At 49.8% G+C, this 25117-nt stretch overlaps 1 protein-coding gene across 6 annotated transcripts in view; it reads left to right on the forward strand.

Annotated features, from left to right (window-relative positions):
* Positions 1-24707, forward strand: part of LOC116957150 (serine/threonine-protein kinase 25-like) — a 107841-nt gene extending 83134 nt beyond the window's left edge. For 2 of the 6 annotated variants that reach the window (XM_032979115.2, XM_032979116.2), the window contains exons 8-12: positions 3328-3461; positions 9918-10029; positions 14213-14287; positions 16115-16251; positions 19576-24707. In XM_032979115.2, coding sequence (XP_032835006.1) covers positions 3328-3461; positions 9918-10029; positions 14213-14287; positions 16115-16251; positions 19576-19618 — 501 coding nt within the window. In that variant the 3' untranslated portion in view covers positions 19619-24707. The remainder of the gene's footprint in view (positions 1-3327; positions 3462-9917; positions 10030-14212; positions 14288-16114; positions 16252-19575) is intronic. The other 4 variants (XR_012931582.1, XR_012931580.1, XR_012931581.1 and 1 more) reach the window with 4 other exon arrangements.
* The last annotated feature ends 410 nt before the right edge of the window (positions 24708-25117 follow it).

Here is a 25117-nt window from a genome sequence, read left to right on the forward strand (position 1 = left end):
CACACGCTTACACACACACACGTTTACACACACGCTTACACACACACACACACGCTTACACACACACGCTTACACACACGCACGCTTACACACGCTTACACACACACGCACGCTTACGCTTACACACACACGCACGCTTACACACACGCACGCTTACACACACACACACACGCTTACACACACGCTTACACACACACGCACGCTTACACACACGCACACACGCACGCTTACACACACACACGCACGCTTACACACACACACGCACGCTTACACACACACACACGCACGCTTACACACACACGCTTACACACACACACATGCACGCTTACACACACACACACGCACGCTTACACACACACACACACGCACGCTTACACACACGCACGCTTACACATACACACACACGCACGCTTACACACACACACACACGCTTACACACACACACACACGCTTACACACACACACATGCACGCTTACACACACACACACGCACGCTTACACACACACACGCACGCTTACACACACACACACACGCATGCTTACACACACACACGCACGCTTACACACACACACGCACGCTTACACACACACACACGCACGCTTACACACACACACGCACGCTTACACACACACACACACGCACGCTTACACACACACGCACGCTTACACACACGCACGCTTACACACACGCACGCTTACACACACACGCACGCTTACACACACACACGCTTACACACACACACGCTTACACACACGCTTACACACACGCACGCTTACACACACGCACGCTTACACACACGCACGCTTACACACACGCACGCTTACACACACACGCTTACACACGCACGCTTACGCTTACACACACACACGCACGCTTACACACACGCTTACACACACACACGCTTACACACACGCACGCTTACACACGCACGCACGCTTACACACACACACGCACGCTTACACACACACACGCTTACACACACACATGCACGCTTACACACACACACATGCACGCTTACACACACACGCACGCTTACACACACACGCACGCTTACACACACACACACACACACGCACGCTTACACACACACACGCTTACACACACACACGCACGCTTACACACACACACGCACGCTTACACACACACACACGCACGCTTACACACACACGCATGCTTACACACACACACACGCACGCTTACACACACACGCACGCTTGCACACACACGCACGCTTACACACACACGCACGCTTACACACACACACGCACGCTTACACACACACACACGCTTACACACACGCACGCTTACACACACACGCACGCTTACACACACGCACGCTTGCACACACACGCTTACATACACACACGCTTACACACACACGCACGCTTACACATGCACGCTTACACACACACACACACACGCTTACACACACACACACGCTTACACACACACGCACGCTTACACACACACGCTTACACACACACACGCACGCTTACACACACACGCTTACACACACACACGCTTACACACACACACGCACGCTTACACACACGCACGCTTACACACGCATGCTTACACACACACGCACGCTTACACACACGCACGCTTACACACACACGCACGCTTACACACACACGCACGCTTACACACACACGCACGCTTACACACACACGCACGCTTACACACGCACACTTACACACACACACACGCTTACACACACGCACGCTTACACACACACGCACGCTTACACACACACGCACGCTTACACACACACACACACGCACGCTTACACACACGCATGCTTACACACACACACACGCTTACACACACACACGCTTACACGCACGCTTACACACACACGCATGCTTACACACACACACACGCACGCTTACACACACACGCACGCTTGCACACACACGCACGCTTACACACACACGCACGCTTACACACACACACGCACGCTTACACACACACACGCTTACACACACGCACGCTTACACACACGCACGCTTACACACACACGCACGCTTACACACACACGCACGCTTACACACACACGCTTACACACACACACACACACGCTTACACACACACGCACGCTTACACATGCACGCTTACACACACACACACACGCTTACACACACACACACACACGCTTACACACACACACACACGCTTACACACACACGCACGCTTACACACACACGCTTACACACACACACGCACGCTTACACACGCACGCTTACACACACACACGCTTACACACACACACACACGCACGCTTACACACACGCACGCTTACACACGCATGCTTACACACACACGCACGCTTACACACACGCACGCTTACACACACACGCACGCTTACACACACACGCACGCTTACACACACACGCTTACACACACACGCTTACACACACACACACGCACGCTTACACACGCACACACGCTTACACACACGCACGCTTACACACACACGCACGCTTACACACACACGCACGCTTACACACACACACACACACACGCACGCTTACACACACGCACGCTTACACACACACACACACGCTTACACACACGCACGCTTACACACACACGCACGCTTACACACACACACACGCGCGTAGACAAAGGTCCCCCGCATGGCCTGAACAGACCGTCGGGGCAAGTGCTGTTAGCGAGCGCCTGCGAAGGGCGGAACGGCACACGAGGGGGTGGGTGGCCAGCACCAGCCATCGCAGCCTTGCCCGCCGGAGGAGCTCACCGATGGGACCCTGCCCAGATCTTTCAAGGGTTTGTGAGCTCCTCACACAATCCAGCCTGCAGGTTAAACCCAGGATGGATCGTAGGGAGGCCAGCCTAAATGTTTCTAACCGGCGAAGATGTTCCATTAGGGGGGTCCACGTTTCGCAAGCGTAGAGAAGGGAGGGAATGACCGTGGCCGAGAAGACCTGAAGCTTAGTGCGGAGCGACAGACCAGGTAGCTTCCACACAGCGTTACGCAACCGATGAAAAGATATTGCCGCTCGACTGATTCGGAGTGAGACCTCTGCTGTTAAACCGGAGCCGGTCAAGAGCACACTGCCCAAGTATGGGGAACTCTCCACTCTCTCCACAACTGCCCCATCGCCGATAGCGAGGTGAGGGGGTGGAGTGTTTGATGGCACAAAATCTCCATGCAGATACGTATAGATACAATGGCAAAGATCCCCCGCATAGCCTTAATGTACTGTCGGAGCAAGTGCTGCATGTGTCTATCTCTCTGCGTCTGTCTCTCTGTGCTTCTCTCACTGTCTCTGCCTCTCCCTCTGTCCGTGTCCCCGTCTCAGCGGCCGTCTGCTAAGGAGCTCCTGCGTCACCGCTTCCTGGCACAGAAAGCCAAGCGCACGTCATGCCTCACGGAGCTCATCGACCGCTACCGCCGCTGGAGACTCGAAAAGCCTGAGGACAGCTCGGACTCCGAGTGAGGGGTCACGCGGGGGTCACGCGGGGGTCACGTGGGGGTCACGCGGGGGGAGACGCGGGGGGAGACGCGGGGGGAGACGCGGGGGGAGACGCGGGGACAACGGGGTGATAGTGGCAGAGATGATCATAATGATTGTGGTGATAGTGGCAGAGATGATCATAATGATGATGATGGTGGCAGAGATGATTATAATGATGATGATGGTGGCAGGGATGATCATAATGATTGTGGTGATAGTGGCAGAGATGATCATAATGATGATGATGGTGGCAGAGATGATTATAATGATGATGATGGTGGCAGGGATGATCATAATGATTGTGGTGATAGTGGCAGAGATGATATAATGATGATAGTGGCAGAGGTGATTATAATGATGATGATGGTGGCAGAGATGATTATAATGATGATGATGGTGGCAGAGATGATTATAATGCTGATGGTGGCAGAGATGATTATAATGCTGATGGTGGCAGAGATGATCATAATGATGATGATGGTGGCAGAGATGATTATAATGATGGTGATAGTGGCAGAGATGATATAATGATGATGGTGGCAGAGATGATTATAATGATGATGATGGTGGCAGAGATGATTATAATGATGATGATGGTGGCAGAGGTGATTATAATGATGTTGATGGTGGCAGAGATGATTATAATGATGATGATGATGGTGGCAGAGGTGATTATAATGATGATGGTGGCAGAGATGATCATAATGATGATGATGGTGGCAGAGATGATCATAATGATGATGATGGTGGCAGAGATGATCATGATGATGATGGTGGCAGAGATGATTATAATGATGATGATGGTGGCAGAGATGATTATAATGATGATGATGGTGGCAGAGATGATCATAATGATGATGATGGTGGCAGAGATGATTATAATGATGATGATGGTGGCAGAGATGATCATAATGATGATGGTGGCAGAGATGATCATGATGATGGTGACAGAGATGATCATAATGATGGTGATAGTGGCAGAGATGATCATAATGATTGTGGTGATAGTGGCAGAGATGATCATAATGATGATGATGGTGGCAGAGATGATTATAATGATGATGATGGTGGCAGGGATGATCATAATGATTGTGGTGATAGTGGCAGAGATGATATAATGATGATAGTGGCAGAGGTGATTATAATGATGATGATGGTGGCAGAGATGATTATAATGATGATGATGATGGTGGCAGAGATGATTATAATGCTGATGGTGGCAGAGATGATCATAATGATGATGATGGTGGCAGAGATGATTATAATGATGGTGATAGTGGCAGAGATGATATAATGATGATGGTGGCAGAGATGATTATAATGATGATGATGGTGGCAGAGATGATTATAATGATGATGATGATGGTGGCAGAGGTGATTATAATGATGATGGTGGCAGAGATGATCATAATGATGATGATGGTGGCAGAGATGATCATAATGATGATGATGGTGGCAGAGATGATCATGATGATGATGGTGGCAGAGATGATTATAATGATGATGATGGTGGCAGAGATGATTATAATGATGATGATGGTGGCAGAGATGATCATAATGATGATGGTGGCAGAGATGATTATAATGATGATGATGGTGGCAGAGATGATCATAATGATGATGGTGGCAGAGATGATCATGATGATGGTGGCAGAGATGATCATAATGATGGTGATAGTGGCAGAGATGATCATAATGATTGTGGTGATAGTGGCAGAGATGATCATAATGATGATGATGGTGGCAGAGATGATTATAATGATGATGATGGTGGCAGGGATGATCATAATGATTGTGGTGATAGTGGCAGAGATGATATAATGATGATAGTGGCAGAGGTGATTATAATGATGATGATGGTGGCAGAGATGATTATAATGATGATGATGATGGTGGCAGAGGTGATTATAATGATGTTGATGGTGGCAGAGATGATTATAATGATGATGATGGTGGCAGAGGTGATTATAATGATGATGGTGGCAGAGATGATCATAATGATGATGATGGTGGTGGCAGAGATTATCATAATGATGATGATGGTGGCAGAGATTATCATGATGATGATGGTGGCAGAGATGATTATAATGATGATGATGGTGGCAGAGATGATTATAATGATGATGATGGTGGCAGAGATGATCATAATGATGATGATGGTGGCAGAGATGATCATAATGATGATGGTGGCAGAGATGATCATGATGATGATGGTGGCAGAGATGATCATAATGATGATGATGGTGGCAGAGATGATCATAATGATGGTGATGGTGGCAGAGATGATTATAATGATGTTGATGGTGGCAGAGATGATTATAATGATGTTGATGGTGGCAGAGATGATATAATGATGATGATGGGGGCAGAGATGATTATAATGATGATGATGGTGGCAAGATGATATAATGATGATGATGGTGGCAGAGATGATTATAATGATGATGATGGTGGCAGGGATGATCATAATGATTGTGGTGATAGTGGCAGAGATGATATAATGATGATGGTGGCAGAGATGATTATAATGATGATGATGGTGGCAGAGATGATTATAATGATGATGATGATGGTGGCAGAGGTGATTATAATGATGTTGATGGTGGCAGAGATGATTATAATGATGATGATGATGGTGGCAGAGGTGATTATAATGATGATGGTGGCAGAGATGATCATTATAATGATGATGGTGGCAGAGATGATCATAATGATGATGATGGTGGCAGAGATGATCATAATGATGATGATGGTGGCAGAGATGATCATGATGATGATGGTGGCAGAGATGATTATAATGATGATGATGGTGGCAGAGATGATTATAATGATGATGATGGTGGCAGAGATGATCATAATGATGATGATGGTGGCAGAGATGATTATAATGATGATGATGGTGGCAGAGATGATCATAATGATGATGGTGGCAGAGATGATCATGATGATGGTGGCAGAGATGATCATAATGATGGTGATAGTGGCAGAGATGATCATAATGATTGTGGTGATAGTGGCAGAGATGATCATAATGATGATGATGGTGGCAGAGATGATTATAATGATGATGATGGTGGCAGGGATGATCATAATGATTGTGGTGATAGTGGCAGAGATGATATAATGATGATAGTGGCAGAGGTGATTATAATGATGATGATGGTGGCAGAGATGATTATAATGATGATGATGATGGTGGCAGAGATGATGATGGTGGCAGAGATGATTATAATGATGATGGTGGCAGAGATGATTATAATGATGATGATGGTGGCAGAGATGATTATAATGATGATGATGATGGTGGCAGAGATGATCATGATGATGATGGTGGCAGAGATGATTATAATGATGATGATGGTGGCAGAGGTGATTATAATGATGATGGTGGCAGAGATGATCATAATGATGATGATGGTGGCAGAGATGATCATAATGATGATGATGGTGGCAGAGATGATCATAATGATGATGGTGGTGGCAGAGATGATTATAATGATGATGATGGTGGCAGAGATGATCATAATGATGATGGTGGCAGAGATGATCATGATGATGGTGGCAGAGATGATCATAATGATGGTGATAGTGGCAGAGATGATCATAATGATTGTGGTGATAGTGGCAGAGATGATCATAATGATGATGATGGTGGCAGAGATGATTATAATGATGATGATGGTGGCAGGGATGATCATAATGATTGTGGTGATAGTGGCAGAGATGATATAATGATGATAGTGGCAGAGGTGATTATAATGATGATGATGGTGGCAGAGATGATTATAATGATGATGATGATGGTGGCAGAGATGATGATGGTGGCAGAGATGATTATAATGATGATGGTGGCAGAGATGATTATAATGATGATGATGGTGGCAGAGATGATTATAATGATGATGATGATGGTGGCAGAGATGATCATGATGATGATGGTGGCAGAGATGATTATAATGATGATGATGGTGGCAGAGGTGATTATAATGATGATGGTGGCAGAGATGATCATAATGATGATGATGGTGGCAGAGATGATCATAATGATGATGATGGTGGCAGAGATGATCATAATGATGATGGTGGCAGAGATGATCATGATGATGGTGGCAGAGATGATCATAATGATTGTGGTGATAGTGGCAGAGATGATCATAATGATGATGATGGTGGCAGAGATGATCATAATGATGATGATGGTGGCAGAGATGATTATAATGATGATGATGGTGGCAGGGATGATCATAATGATTGTGGTGATAGTGGCAGAGATGATATAATGATGATAGTGGCAGAGGTGATTATAATGATGATGATGGTGGCAGAGATGATTATAATGATGATGGTGGCAGAGATGATTATAATGATGATGGTGGCAGAGATGATTATAATGATGATGATGGTGGCAGAGATGATTATAATGATGATGATGATGGTGGCAGAGGTGATTATAATGATGTTGATGGTGGCAGAGATGATTATAATGATGATGATGGTGGCAGAGGTGATTATAATGATGATGGTGGCAGAGATGATCATAATGATGATGATGGTGGTGGCAGAGATGATCATAATGATGATGATGGTGGCAGAGATTATCATGATGATGATGGTGGCAGAGATGATTATAATGATGATGATGGTGGCAGAGATGATTATAATGATGATGATGGTGGCAGAGATGATCATAATGATGATGGTGGCAGAGATGATTATAATGATGATGATGGTGGCAGAGATGATCATAATGATGATGGTGGCAGAGATGATCATGATGATGATGGTGGCAGAGATGATCATAATGATGGTGATGGTGGCAGAGATGATTATAATGATTATGATGGTGGCAGAGATGATTATAATGATGTTGATGGTGGCAGAGATGATTATAATGATGTTGATGGTGGCAGAGATGATATAATGATGATGATGGGGGCAGAGATGATTATAATGATGATGATGGTGGCAAGATGATATAATGATGATGATGGTGGCAGAGATGATTATAATGATGATGGCAGGGATGATCATAATGATTGTGGTGATAGTGGCAGAGATGATATAATGATGATGGTGGCAGAGATGATTATAATGATGATGATGGTGGCAGAGATGATTATAATGATGATGATGATGGTGGCAGAGGTGATTATAATGATGTTGATGGTGGCAGAGATGATTATAATGATGATGATGATGGTGGCAGAGGTGATTATAATGATGATGGTGGCAGAGATGATCATAATGATGATGATGGTGGCAGAGATGATCATAATGATGATGATGGTGGCAGAGATGATCATGATGATGATGGTGGCAGAGATGATTATAATGATGATGATGGTGGCAGAGATGATTATAATGATGATGATGGTGGCAGAGATGATCATAATGATGATGATGGTGGCAGAGATGATTATAATGATGATGATGGTGGCAGAGATGATCATAATGATGATGGTGGCAGAGATGATCATGATGATGGTGGCAGAGATGATCATAATGATGGTGATAGTGGCAGAGATGATCATAATGATTGTGGTGATAGTGGCAGAGATGATCATAATGATGATGATGGTGGCAGAGATGATTATAATGATGATGATGGTGGCAGGGATGATCATAATGATTGTGGTGATAGTGGCAGAGATGATATAATGATGATAGTGGCAGAGGTGATTATAATGATGATGATGGTGGCAGAGATGATTATAATGATGATGATGGTGGCAGAGATGATTATAATGATGATGGTGGCAGATGATTATAATGATGATGATGGTGGCAGAGATGATTATAATGATGATGATGATGATGGTGGCAGAGGTGATTATAATGATGTTGATGGTGGCAGAGATGATTATAATGATGATGATGGTGGCAGAGGTGATTATAATGATGATGGTGGCAGAGATGATCATAATGATGATGGTGGTGGCAGAGATGATCATAATGATGATGATGGTGGCAGAGATTATCATGATGATGATGGTGGCAGAGATGATTATAATGATGATGATGGTGGCAGAGATGATTATAATGATGATGATGGTGGCAGAGATGATCATAATGATGATGGTGGCAGAGATGATCATGATGATGATGGTGGCAGAGATGATCATAATGATGGTGATGGTGGCAGAGATGATTATAATGATTATGATGGTGGCAGAGATGATTATAATGATGTTGATGGTGGCAGAGATGATTATAATGATGTTGATGGTGGCAGAGATGATATAATGATGATGATGGGGGCAGAGATGATTATAATGATGATGATGGTGGCAAGATGTTATAATGATGATGGTGGCAGAGATGATTATAATGATGATGATGGTGGCAGAGATGATATAATGATGTTGATGGTGGCAGAGATGATATAATGATGTTGGTCATGGTGGTGATGATGATGATGGTGGTGGTGGTGGTAGGGATGATGAGGAGCAGGCCGACGGCTGTGAGGCCGACAAGGCGGAGCCTCCGCACTGGGACGACACGGACGGCAGCGGCGTCGAGAAGATCCTGCCGGCGGAAGACGCGCAGGTCCGCTCAGCCTGAAACACGCACGTGTGTGTGAATGAGTGTGAGAGAGGGTGATTGTGTGTGTGAGGGGGTGGTTGTGTGTGAGAGTGTGTGAGATCAGCTCAATAACAACGGTAGGGGGCTGCTAGACTTTTGTGTAGCCCATGGGCTTGTAATTACCAACCACGCTGTTCCAGCATCGGCGCATCCACACAACATCATGGATGCATGCCGGGTCCAAGCAAGAACATCTGCTGGACTATATAGTGATGGAACAGTGGATGCGGGCCCATGTCCTTGACACCAGGACCTACCGTGGAGCTGATCTGCCCTCTGACCATCGACTAGTCATCTGTAAGATGCGCCTGCCATTCTTCCACTCCGGTGGTGGGTGTACACCCAGGACCCCATTCAAACCCACAGTGGCCTGGTCTCAGTTATCTGATGAAAGTTGCAAGCGAGAATTTCATCATCGCTTGCGGCTGGCGTTGGCATCATCCCCCACTCCTGATGTCGAGGGTAAATGGGCGAGGTTTAGGACTGTGACTAATGTAGCTGCAATGGCTGCTTTGGGTACGCGGTCCAAACCTATCCAGAGACCTTAGCTGACAGAGGAGGTGTTAAAGCTGGCTGAAAAAAAGCGACAGGCCCACTCTCATCGTCTACAGCATCCCACGTCAGAGATTGAGGAGGCTTACCGCAGCCTTCGCTTGGAGGTTCGGAGAGCCTTGAGGCGCTGCACGGATAGTTGGTGGTCGCGGGTTGCTGAAGAGATTAAATCTGCCTCAGTATCCTGCGATCACAGATTACTCTTTAATTCCATCAAAAAGTAACTTGCAGTGCCACACCTATCACCATCATTATGGAAAAGAACGGTGATCCAATCTCTGAGCCCCAGGAACAGGTTTGCAGAGCATTTCTGTGAGGTCTTAGGGGAGGGGAAATCCCTCAGCCTAGAAAACATCATGGGGCAATGTGGGGATGACCTTGCTGAGGCTGCCGTGCCTCAAATTTTGGAATAAGTCACCCCCTGTGAGTGCCTCGCTGAGGTGCCATCTGTTGAGGAAGTACTGAAGGCGAGTCTGAGACCAGGAAAAGCACCGGGCAGAGATGATCTCCCAAGCGAAATGCTGAGGGAGGGTGGCGTTTGTGCACAGACTGCCCTACATTATTCATAACAGTTTGGACCACTGGACGGGTTCCGCAGGATTGGAAGGATGCCCTGGTGGTCCCCCTTTTTAAGAAGGGGGACCGCACAGACTGTAACAACTACAGGGGCATGTCACTCCTCAGTATGCCGGGAAAGGACCTGGCAAGGATTATGCAACACCGCTTTGCCAGGCACGCTGAGGAGAGGCTTGCGGAGCCTCAATGTGGTTTCAGGAAAGGGCGGTCCTGCACAGATGCCATATTTTCTGTCCGTCTGCTACAGCAGAGGTGTAAAGAATTCCAACAAGACCTACATCTCTGCTTTATTGACCTGGTCAAGGCCTATGATACCATCAGTAGGCCTGGGATCTGGGTTGTTCTTTGTGATTTTGGAGTCCCTGACCCCCTGCTCACGATCATTGAGGACCTTCATGATTTTTCGATTTAAAGCTTTCGTGACTGCAATGATTCATCTTCTTTGGTTCTTTCGGTAAAGTCACGTAGAATGAGAATAAAATAATAAATTGATAAAATAAAATAACACAATAATATTCTCACGACGTTTCGGCCACAACACAAGCGGCCTTCATCAGGTGAAGGGACGAGACTGTCTGGTAGGACAGCGCTGGAGTGAAAGAGCCACGTTCAGATCACGACCATTAAGCTGTGTGGGAGGAAACAAAGCGCCTTGACAAAGGAATTAGCATAGAATTTAGCATTGAAATAGCTGAGTGATTAGCTTGTGGCTGGTCACAGAAATAGCTATGTTAAAAGTTAAAGCATACACATCCGCAGAGGCACCCCTTGATAAAGGAATTAGCATAGAATTTAGCATTGAAATAGCTAAGTTAAAGCATACACATCTGCAGAGGCACCCCTTGACAAAGGAATTAGCATAGAATTTAGCATTGAAATAGCTGAGTGATTAGCTTGTAACTGGTCCCAGAAATAGCTACGTTAAAGTCAGAGCATACACATTCACCGAGGCACTTAGTACAAATCAAACAGGAGAATTTAGTATTGAAATAACTAGGCGAATTTAGCATTGAAATAACTGAGTGATTAGCTAGTGACTGGTCACAGAAATGACTGTTGAAGTCAAGGCCTACACATCTGAGCTATTCACAGTACTATATAGTGAACCAATAAAAAACTGAAATATAAATTACCTTAATGTTATCAATAAACTTTATATTCTCCAATCAGCTAAGCTACCAACAATAAGTCGTTATATAACACAATGCTATATGGCGAAAAAATGGGTGGATTCTTACCCTCAACTTTAGCACCACGGATAGCTACGGGCCCCGTTCAGACGGACGAGTTCATCCATGGTCGGAACAGAGGAGGGGGAGAGAGACAGCTGCGAGGCGCTATTATACTCCATGTTGTAAACCATACCATTAACCGTGGTTGTGAGAGGTATTAAGAGTCAATGCTGGCGACCTTCATGATGGTGAGCGGGCCTGGGTCAAACTACGTGGCTGGGAGTCGGAGCCTTCCCTGTTCACCTTGGGGTGCGACAGGGATGTCCTCTGGCTCCCACATTATTTAACATCTATTTCGATTTCGTAGTTTGTGAAGCCTTCAGTAGCTGTACCAGAGGAATTTACATCTGGTACAGATTTAATGGGAGGCTGATCGATGCCCAGGTGCAGTCAAGGGATGGCTCCCTATTGGTCAACCATGTTATGTATGCCGATGATCTGGTGATTGCTTCTCACTCAGAAGAGGAGTTGGAGATGCTTCTGTTGAAACTGGAGCATGCCACTAAGAGGTGGGGTCTTACCATCAGCCCCACCAAAACTAAGAACCTGCCTGGGTATTTTGTACCATCGGACACTCCACCCCCACAATTCTTAATTGGTTATGCGGCAGTTGCGGAGAGAGTGGAGAGTTTCCCATATCTGGGCAGTGTGCTCATGACCGGCTCCGGTTTGACAGCAGAGGTCTCACTCCGAATCAGTCGAGCGGTATTATATTTTCATCGGCTGCGTAATGCTGTGTGGTAGCTACCCGGTCTATCACTCCGCACGAAGCTTCAGGTTCTTATTCTTTGGGTGTTTCGGTAAAGTCACGTAGATAGGTTCAAAGAAAATAACAAAAAACTACGATGTTTCAATCGCAACACAAGCGGTCCTATCTACGTGACTTGACCAAAAGTCCCAAAAAATATGAATTCCTGCAGTCATGAAAGCTTTAAGTCAAGAAGCTTCAGGTCTTCTCGGCCACGGTCAATCCCCTCGCTTCTCTACGCTTGCGAAACGTGGACCCCCCCTAATGGAACATCTTCGCCGGTTAGAAACATTTAGGCTGGCCTGCCTACGAACCATCCTGGGTTTAACCTGCAGGCTGGATTGTGTGAGAAGCTCACAAATCCTTGAAAGATCTGGACAGTCCCCATCGGTGAGTTCCTCCAGCAGGCAAGGCTGTGTTGGCTGGGTCGTCGCCCGTACGTCCAGCCACCGCATGCCCAAACAGCTTCGGTGTGGCTGCATAGAGGGGGCTAAACGGGCGCGGCATCGGCTAGAGAAGAGATGGAGTGATGTGGTACAGGAAGACGTGGAGCTGAGTGGACTTGCTGATGACTGGTACCAGCGGTGTCAAGATCGGCCTCTGTGGAGGAAGTTCATGGAGGACGCTGCTGGGTAGTTGGAGGCAGTCGCCCTCCAACAACAATGGAGGGCGGAGGAGCGACACTCACAACAACGAGCGGAGCGCCGGGTGGCTAAAGCACAGCAGGTTGGCACAGTAGGGGGCACAGGTGGTGCATTGGCCAGTCATCTCGGTCATCTCAGTCAGTCGACCGGTGGCACCTGCCTGGGGTCTGTCCTGTGACCTCCTGCCAGCGGGCGGTCGACACTTCACGTGGCCTTAAAGTGCATATAGCCTGGCACAGGTGATGTGGTGACGTCACCGCCACTTAGTGGCAAATGGTGGTTGTTGTTGTTGCTGTTGTGAGTGTGTGTGGTGCTCGCGAACAGCACTTGCCCTAACAGTCTGTTAAGGCTACAAGGTGGACCTTTGCCTTTTTCTTATCTGTGTGATAATTTAGCCTGAAGAAAAACCGGTGGTACGGCAACCAAAGTCTGAGAGTTTGTACAGCCTGCTCACCCCGCTATTCACACAGGTGAGACACACCCACTGTGAACTCAGCAACACAGCCACTGTGAACCCAGCCACACGGCCACTGTGAACCCACCCACACGGCCACTGTGAACCCACCCACACGGCCACTGTGAACCCACCCACACGGCCACTGTGAACCCAGCCACACGGCCACTGTGAACCCAGCCACACGGCCACTGTGAACCCAGCCACACGGCCACTGTGAACCCAGCCACACGGCCACTGTGAACCCAGCAACACGGTCACTGTGAACCCAGCCACACGGCCACTGTGAACCCACCCACACGGCCACTGTGAACCCACCCACACGGCCACTGTGAACCCAGCCACACGGCCACTGTGAACCCACCCACACAGCCACTGTGAACCCACCCACACGGCCACTGTGAACCCACCCACACGGCCACTGTGAACCCACCCACACGGCCACTGTGAACCCAGCCACACGGCCACTGTGAACCCAGCAACACGGCCACTGTGAACCCAGCAACACGGCCACTGTGAACCCACCCACACGGCCACTGTGAACCCAGCCACACGGCCACTGTGAACCCAGCCACACGGCCACTGTGAACCCACCCACACGGCCACTGTGAACCCACCCACACGGCCACTGTGAACCCAGCCACACGGCCACTGTGAACCCACCCACACGGCCACTGTGAACCCAGCAACACGGCCACTGTGAACTCACCCACATGGCCACTGTGAACCCACCCACACGGCCACGGTGAACCCAGCCACACGGTCACTGTGAACCCACCCACATGGCCACTGTGAACCCACCCACACGGCCACTGTGAACCCACCCACACGGCCACTGTGAACCCAGCCACACGGCCACTGTGAACCCACCCACACGGCCACTGTGAACCCAGCCACACGGCCACTGTGAACCCACCCACACGGCCACTGTGAACCCACCCACACGGCCACTGTGAACCCAGCAACACGGCCACTGTGAACCCAGCCACACGGCCACTGTGAACCCAGCAACACGGCCACTGTGAACCCAGCCACACGGCCACTGTGAACCCAGCAACACGGTCACTGTGAACCCACCCACACGGCCACTGTGAACCCAGCCACACGGCCACTGTGAACCCAGCCACACGGCCACTGTGAACCCAGCCACACGGCCACTGTGAACCCAGCCACACGGCCACTGTGAACCCAGCCACACGGCCACTGTGAACCCAGCCACACGGCCACTGTGAACCCAGCCACACGGCCACTGTGAACCCACCCACACGGCCACTGTGAACCCAGCCACACGGCCACTGTGAACCCAGCCACACGGCCACTGTGAACCCAGCCACACGGCCACTGTGAACCCACCCACACGGCCACTGTGAACCCAGTCACACGGCCACTGTGAACCCAGCCACACGGCCACTGTGAACCCAGCCACACGGCCACTGTGAACCCACCCACACGGCCACTGTGAACCCAGCCACACGGCCACTGTGAACCCAGCCACACGGCCACTGTGAACCCACCCACACGGCCACTGTGAACCCAGCCACACGGCCACTGTGAACCCAGCCACACGGCCACTGTGAACCCAGCCACACGGCCACTGTGAACCCAGCCACACGGCCACTATGAACCCAGCCACACGGCCACTGTTAACCCAGCAACTCTCTCGTGTGCTGTTCCGGCCTTCATAGGTGCTGCTCGCTAACAGCACTTGCCCCAACAGTGTGTTAAGGCTACACGGGTGGTCTTTGTCTTTATGTGCGTGTGGTGCGTGCGTGTGCAGCGTGTGTAATGTGTGTGTGTGGTGCGTGCATGTGTGTAACGTGTGTGTGGTGTGTGCGGTGTGTAGCTGAGAGACCGGAGGGCACGCACGGGCGAGGCTGTGGGAGCGCTGGAGGAGCTCCTCGTGGCGTTCTCCCTCGCCGAGGAGACGTCCCCGGGGATCGCCGACCGCCTCGTGTCGGCCATCGTGTCCCGCGTTCACAGGTACACACACGGACACAGGCGCACGGACACAGGCGCACGGACACACGCGTACGCACACGTACGTACGCACGCACGCACGTACGCACGCACGGATATACACATATGCACGTACACACGTCCAAGTCCACATACACACGCACGCACGGACACACAACAATATACGTACACACACATATACGTACACATATGCATGGACACATACACACGCATGTACACATACACATGTACACGCACGTACGCACGCATGCGTATAGACATGTATGTGTGTGTTGGCACAGTAGGGGGCACAGGTGGTGCATCAGCCAGTCATCTCAGTCATCTCAGTCAGTCGACCCGTGGCACCTGCTGGGTCTGTCCCGTGACCTCCTGCCGTCGGGCGTTCGACACTTCACGTGGCCTCAACGTGCACCTAGCCTGGCACAAGCGCCGTGGTGATGTTACCACCACTTAGTGACGGATGGCGGTTGTTGTTGTGCGAGTGTAGCGATAGTGTAGCGGTTAGCGCTACGCTGCGCTATGAACCCGGCGACCCGGGTTTGATTCCTGCTCACGGCCAACACCAGTGACGATTATCTGAACCGGTCCTGGGCCTCCCCTAGGTCGACTCAGCCTCAAATGAATACCTGGTGCGGTGGATAAAAACATTGCCACTGGGGAGACAAAGGCGGTCGGGCGTGGTGCTGGCCACCCACCCCCTCGCGTACCGTTCCGGCCTTCATAGGTGCTGTTAAGGCTATACGGGGGATCTTTGTTTTTGTCGGTGTGTGTGTACGTGTGTGTGTGTATGTGTATGTAACGTGTGCAGGCACACTCACTCATAAACACACTCACTCATACACACACACACACTCATACACTCACTCATACACACACACATACTCATACACACAACAACAACCGCCATTCGCCACTAAGTGGCGGTGACGTCACCACGACGCTTGTGCCAGGCTATGTGCACCCTGAGGCCACGTGAAGTGTCGAACGCCCGCGGGCAGGAGGTCATGGGGCAGACCCAGGTGCCACGGATCGACTGACTGAGATGACTGAGATGATTGGCTGATGCACCACCTGTGCCCCCTACTCTGCCAACCTGCTGTGCTTTAGCCACCCGGCGCTCCGCTCGTTGTTGTGAGCGTCGCTCCTCCGCCCTCCGTTGTTGTTGGAGGGCGACTGCCTCCAACTGCCCAGTAGCGTCCTTCACGAGCCTCCTCCACAGAGGCCGATCTTGACACCGCTGGTACCAGTCATCGGCAAGTCCACTCAGCTCCACGTCCTCCTGTACCACATCACTCCATCTCTTCTCTAGCCCGTGCCGCGCCCGTTTAGCCCCCTCGATCCGGCCGAACAGAAGCTGTTTCGGCATGCGGTGGCTGGGCATGCGGGCTACATGACCCAGCCATCGCAGCCTTGCCTGCCGGAGGAGCTCACCAATGGGACCTTGCCCAGATCTTTTAAGGATTTGTGAGCTCCTCACAAATCCTCTTTCCTGAAACCGCATTGGGGCTCCACAAGCCTCTCCTCAGCGTGCCTGGCAAGGCGATGTTGAATAATCCTTGCCAGGACCTTTCCCGGCACATTGAGGAGTGAGATGCCCCTGAAGTCGTTACAGTCTGTGCGGTCCCCCTTGTTAAAGAGGGGGACCACCAGGGCATCCTTCCAATCCTGCGGAACCTGTCCAGTGATCCAGACTGTTGTTATGATGTCATATAGGGCAGACTGTGCACAAACGCCACCCTCCCTCAGCATTTCGCTTGGGAGATCATCTCTGCCCGCTGCCTTTCCTGGTCTCAGACTCCGGATCGCCTTCAGTACTTCCTCAACAGATGGCACCTCAGCCAGCCACTCACAGGGGGTGACTTCTTCCAATATTTGAGGCACCGCAGACTCAGCAGGGTCATCCTCACTTTGTGCCACGATGTTTTCCTGGCTGAGGGATTTTCCCTCCCCCAGGACCTCACAGAAATGCTCAGCAAATCTGCAAACCTGTTCCTGGGGGTCGGCGATTGGATCACCGTTTTTTCTCCTAATGATGGTAATAGGTGTGGCGCTGCAGGTTACTTTTTTGATGGAGTTAAATAGAGATTTGTGATCGCGGGCCACTGAGGCAGACTCCATCTCCTCAGTAACCCGCGACCACCACCCATCCTTGCAGCGCCTCACGGTTCTCCGAACCTCCGAGCGAAGGCTGCATTAAGCCTCATTCTCTGACATGGGATTCTGTAGCCGATGACAGTGGGCCTGTCGCTTTTTCTCAACCATCCTCAACACCTCCTCTGTCAGCCAGGGTCTCTGGGGAGGTCTGGACCACGTACCCAAAGCAGCCAGTCACTCATACACACTCACTCACACACACACTCATACACACACTCACTCATACACACATACACACACTCATACACACACACACATACACACACACACTCATACACACACATACACACTCATACACTCATACACACACTCACTCATACACACATACACACACTCATACACACTCACTCATACACACTCACTCATACACACACACACTCATACACACACATACACTCATACACACTCACTCATACACACACACACTCATACACACTCACTCATACACACTCACTCATACACACTCACTCATACACACACATACACTCATACACACACACATACACTCATACACACACACATACACTCATGCACACACATACACTCATACACACACAGTAATACACACACACACACTCACTCATACACACTCACTCATACACACTCACTCATACACACTCACTCATACACACTCACTCATACACACTCACTCATACACACACACACTCATACACACACACACATACTCATACACACGCACACACACTCATATACACGCACACACACTCATATACACGCACACACACACATACACTCATACACACACACACTCATACACACACACACTCATACACACACACACTCATACACACACACTCATACACACACTCACACACACATACACACACACTCATACACACACTCATACACACACACAGTCACTCATATACACACAGGCACTCATATACACACACAGGCACTCATACACACACACTCATACACACACACTCATACACACACTCATACACACACACAGTCACTCATATACACACAGGCACTCATATACACACACAGGCACTCATACACACACACTCATACACACACACTCATATACACACACAGTCACTCATATACACACACACACACTCATATACACACACACACTCATACACACACACAGACACTCATACACACTCATACACACACTAACTCACTCACTTATTCTGTCCGCAGTTTTTCTACCAGCGAGCTCCCCCAGGTGACCTCTGCCAACTGAAGGTCACCGTGGTCAAGAGGTCGCGACCTGCTGCCCTTCCCTCATCGCTCCATCACCGTCATCCACCACCCTCATCGCCTCTTCACCCCTCGTGTACCACCGCCATGTACCCCGTGGTGATGGTGACGTACCCACCTCCGTGTACCCCCGCTGTGTCTACCCCCGCTGTGTCTACCCCGTGGTGATGGTGACGTACCCACCCCCCGTGTACCCCCACTGTGTCTACCCCCGTGTGTCTACCCCCGTGTGTGTCTACCCCGTGGTGATGGTGACGTACCCACCCCCCGTGTACCCCCGCTGTGTCTACCCCCGTGTGTCTACCCCGTGGTGATGGTGACGTACCCACCCCCCGTGTACCCCCACTGTGTCTACCCCCGTGTGTCTACCCCCGTGTGTGTCTACCCCGTGGTGATGGTGACGTACCCACCCCCCGTGTACCCCCGCTGTGTCTACCCCCGTGTGTCTACCCCGTGGTGATGGGGACGTACCCACCCCCGTGTACCCCCGCTGTGTCTACCCCCGCTGTTTCTACCCCGTGGTGATGGTTCACGCTGAGAGACGGAGAGAGAGAGGAACATGTGGGGTATGTCGGGTAGAAACATCATCATCACGTGACAGAGACACCATCGTCATCATCATCACGTGGTAGAGACATCATCACGTGACAGAGACATCATCGTCATCATCATCACGTGGCAGAGACATCATCATCATTACGTGGTAGAGACATCATGATCACGTGGTAGAGACATCATCATCATCACGTGGTAGAGACATCATCATCATCACGTGGTAGAGACATCATCATCATCACGTGGTAGAGACATCATCATCATCACGTGGTAGAGACATCATCATCATCACGTGGTAGAGACATCATCATCATCACGTGGTAGAGACATCATCATCATCACGTGGTAGAGACCTCATCATCATCACGTGGTAGAGACATCATCATCATCATCACGTGGTAGAGACATCATCATCATCATGACGTGGTAGAGACATCATCATCATCATCACGTGGTAGAGACATCATCATCATCACGTGGTAGAGACATCATCACGTGGTAGAGACAACATCATCATCACGTGGTAGAGACATCATCATCATCACGTGGTAGAGACATCATCATCACGTGGTAGAGACATCATCATCATCATCATCACGTGGTAGAGATGTCATCATCACGTGGTAGAGACATCACATTTATGATGATGATGATGTCTCTATCCCACGTGTATCCCACATCTCCCCCCCCCCCCCAACTGTGTCTCAGTGCAATCATTACCGTGGTCTATCCGCTGCTGGATGGGGATCAACGATGACGTCTTTATCCCACGCACACGCACCCCAAAGTACAATCACCACCACGCTCTCTCTCTCTCTCTCCGCCGCTGTATGGCAGCGGAGAGAGACCATGGTGGTGATTGTAGCCGCAGCGGCGCTACAATCACCACCACGCTCTCTCTCTCTCTCTCCGCCGCTGTATGGCAGCGGAGAGAGACCATGGTGGTGATTGTAGCCGCAGCGGCGCTACAATCACCACCACGCTCTCTCTCTCTCTCCGCCGCTGTATGGCAGCGGAGAGAGAGCGTGGTGGTGATTGTAGCCACAGCCGCAGCAGCGGCGCTACAATCACCACCACGCTCTCTCTCTCTCTCCGCCGCTGTATGGCAGCGGAGAGAGAGCGTGGTGGTGATTGTAGCCACAGCCGCAGCAGCGGCGCTACAATCACCACCACGCTCTCTCTCTCTCCGCCGCTGTATGGCAGCGGAGAGAGACCATGGTGGTGATTGTAGCCGCAGCGGTGCTACAATCACCACCACGCTCTCTCTCTCTCTCTCTCCGCCGCTGTATGGCAGCGGAGAGAGAGCGTGGTGGTGATTGTAGCCGCAGCGGTGCTACAATCACCACCACGCTCTCTCTCTCTCTCTCTCCGCCGCTGTATGGCAGCGGAGAGAGAGCGTGGTGGTGATTGTAGCCGCAGCGGTGCTACAATCACCACCACGCTCTCTCTCTCTCTCTCTGCCGCTGTATGGCAGCGGAGAGAGAGCGTGGTGGTGATTGTAGCCGCAGCGGTGCTACAATCACCACCACGCTCTCTCTCTCTCTCTCCGCCGCTGTATGGCAGCGGCGGAGAGAGAGCGTGGTGGTGATTGTAGCCGCAGCGGTGCTACAATCACCACCACGCTCTCTCTCTCTCTCTCCGCCGCTGTATGGCAGCGGCGGCTTTTGGATAACCGTCAGACGAAGGTGGTGGCCGGCGGATCGGCATCGCGCGGCGCTTCTGCGGCCGTCTGGAACGCTCTCTTCCTATATGAGGCAGCCATTGGGAGCTCCGATGCACTTTTAAATTGTGATTTAGAGCTGCTCTTTGTGTTTGGTTTGTTATCCCCCTCCCCCCCCCCCTCCACGCACCTTCGATTAGCAGCGGTTTGCTACGCAGTGTGCAAAAAAGTTCAACGTACATATGAGTGTGGGTCTCTGTGGGTCTCTATGGTTATATGTGAGTCTGTGGGTCTCTGTGGGTCTCTATGGTTATATGTGAGTCTGTGGGTCTCTGTGGTTATATGTGAGTCTGTGGGTCTCTGTGGGTCTCTGTGGGTCTCTATGGTTATATGTGAGTCTGTGGGTCTCTATGGTTATATGTGAGTCTGTGGGTCTCTATGGTTATATGTGAGTCTGTGGGTCTCTATGAGTCTCTGGTTATACGTGAGTCTGTGGGTCTCTGTGGGTCTCTGTGGGTCTCTGCGGTTATATGTGAGTCTGTGGGTCTCTGTGGGTCTCTATGGTTATACGTGAGTCTGTGGGTCTCTATGGTTATATGTGAGTCTGTGGGTCTCTGTGGGTCTCTGTGGGTCTCTATGGTTATATGTGAGTCTGTGGGTCTCTGTGGGTCTCTATGGTTATATGTGAGTCTGTGGGTCTCTGGGTCTCTGGTTATACGTGAATCTGTGGGTCTCTGTGGGTCTCTGTAGGTGTCTGTGGGTCTCTGTGGTTATACCTGAGTCTGTAGGTCTCTGTGGGTCTCTGTAGGTCTCTGTAGGTCTCTGTGGGTCTCTGTGGGTCTCTGTAGGTCTCTGTAGGTCTCTGTGGGTCTCTGTGGTTATACGTGAGTCTGTGGGTCTGTGTAGGTCTCTGTAGGTCTCTGTGGGTCTCTGTGGGTCTCTGTGGTTATACGTGAGTCTGTGGGTCTCTGTGGGTCTCTGTAGGTCTCTGTGGGTCTCTGTGGGTCTCTGGTCATACGTGAGTCTGTGGGTCTCTGTGGGTCTCTGTGGTTATACGTGGGTCTGTGTAGGTCTCTGTGGGTCTCTGTAGGTCTCTGTGGGTCTCTGTGGGTCTGTGGTTATACGTGAGTCTGTAGGTCTCTGTGGGTCTCTGTGGGTCTCTGTAGGTCTCTGTGGGTCTCTGTGGTTATACGTGAGTCTGTAGGTCTCTGTGGGTCTCTGTGGGTCTCTGTAGGTCTCTGTAGGTCTCTGTGGGTCTCTGTGGGTCTCTGTGGGTCTCTGTAGGTCTCTGTGGGTCTCTGTGGGTCTCTTCCTTCCGGTATTTGGAAGCCACTTGGAGCTACACTGCACTTTTAAATTATCATCTCGATTGACAAACTCATTTCTGTAGAACTGCTTCTTGTCGTTGCATCCTTTGTTCCCGTTCTCCGTACCTCCATGCTGCCATTGCAACGACGATTATGCGGTTGCAGGCAACCGGGGTGTGCAACCGATTTAGTTGCACGCAACCGATTTAGTTGCACGCAACCGATTTGCTTAAATTTTGATTTAAAGCGTTCGTGACTGCAGGGATTCATATTCTCGGTTCTTTCGGTGAAGTCACTTTAGATGGGAAATAATTAAATAAAAAAGATAAAACTATATTCATATTCTTAGTTCTTTCGGTAAAGTCACGTTGAAGGGAAACAACAAAAAAATAAAATATATAAAACAATAAAAATTCTCACGACGTTTCGACCGTAACACAAACGGTCGCCTTCAGGTGTGTTGGTTTGCATAAATTGATTTATTTTTTATAAATAAATAAATACACCGTTTAAAAATAAATAAATTTATGCAAACCAACACACCTGAAGGCGACCGTGTGGTCGAAACGTCGTGAGAATTTTATTGTTTTATATATATATTTTATTATTTTGTTGTTTCCCTTCAACGTGACTTTACCGAAAGAACTAACATTATGAATTACTGCAGTCACGAAAGCTTTAAATAAAAAAAATAAAACTATTAAATTCTCACGACGTTTCGGCCACAATGCAAGCAGCAGTCGTCCTCGGGTGAAGGAGCAGAACTGTCGGCAAGACGGCGTCCTAATGAACACCGCTAAGCTTGGCAGCGTCTTTTAAGCTGGGGGGGGGGGGTGGAGGAGCAGAGAGCCTTGACCAAGGAGTCTACATATCAACAGAAGGATTTAGCATATTGATGACAGATGCAGATGTGGGGTTAGTCACTCCACAAGGAGTTTTAAAAAGACGCTGCCAAGCTTGGCGGTGTCCATTTGGAGCGCCGTCTTTCCGACAGCTCAGTTTCTTCACCTGAGGAAGGCTGCTTGCGTTGTGGCCGAAACGTCGTGAGAATTTTATTCTATTCTATTGTTTCATTTCCCTTCTCTTAAAGTGACTTTACCGAGAGGACCAAGAATATAACCGATTCGCTTGCACGCAACAGAGTTGAGTAACCGATCCGGGTTGCGGGCGACCGGATTGGTGCCACCGATTTAGTTGCACGCAACCGATCTTCTTGTGCCCAACAGAGCCAAATAACCGATTCGGTTGCATGCAACTGATCTGCTTGCGAGCAACGAGAGTCGAATAACCGATTCGGTTGCGGGCGACTGAGTTGCAAGCAACCGATTTAGCTTTCAACGCGAGCCGATTTTTGGTTGGATGCAACCAATTTTACTTGCACGCAACCGGATTTAGTTGCACGCAACTGATCCGTTTGCGATGTTGACGACGACGACGATGATGTTGTTGCCATCACAGAGTTGGCGTCGTCTGCGTGTGTTTTTACACAAACTCTCTTCTGTGTATTTGTAAAGCCCAATAATAATAAAAACCTACATCGCTTCCCTTAACGTGCGTGCCTGTGCGTGTGCGTGCCTGTGTGTGTCTGTGTGTGTCTGTGAGTGCCTGTGTGTCTGTGTGTGTGCGTGCCTGTGCGTGTCTGTGTGTGCCTGTGTGTGCCTGCGTGTGCCTGTGTGTCTGTGTGTGCCTGTGTGTGTCTGCGTATGCCTGCGTGTGCCTGTGTGTCTGTGTGTGTGTGTGTGCGTGCCTGTGCGTGTCTGTGTGTGCCTGCGCGTGTCTGTGTGTGTCTGCGTATGCCTGCGTGTGCCTGTGTGTCTGTGTGTGTGTGTGTGCGTGCCTGTGCGTGTCTGTGTGTGCCTGCGCGTGTATGTGTGTGTCTGCGTGTGCCTGCGTGTGCCTGTGTGTCTGTGTGTGTGTGTATGCCTGTGCGTGTCTGTGTGTGCCTGCCTGTGGTGGTGGT

Source organism: Petromyzon marinus (assembly GCF_048934315.1).
Source record: "Petromyzon marinus isolate PM22_M1 ecotype Great Lakes invasive population chromosome 70 unlocalized genomic scaffold, UKy_Petmar_22M1.pri1.0 chr70_unloc.1, whole genome shotgun sequence".
Taxonomy (NCBI): Eukaryota; Metazoa; Chordata; class Hyperoartia; order Petromyzontiformes; family Petromyzontidae; genus Petromyzon; species Petromyzon marinus.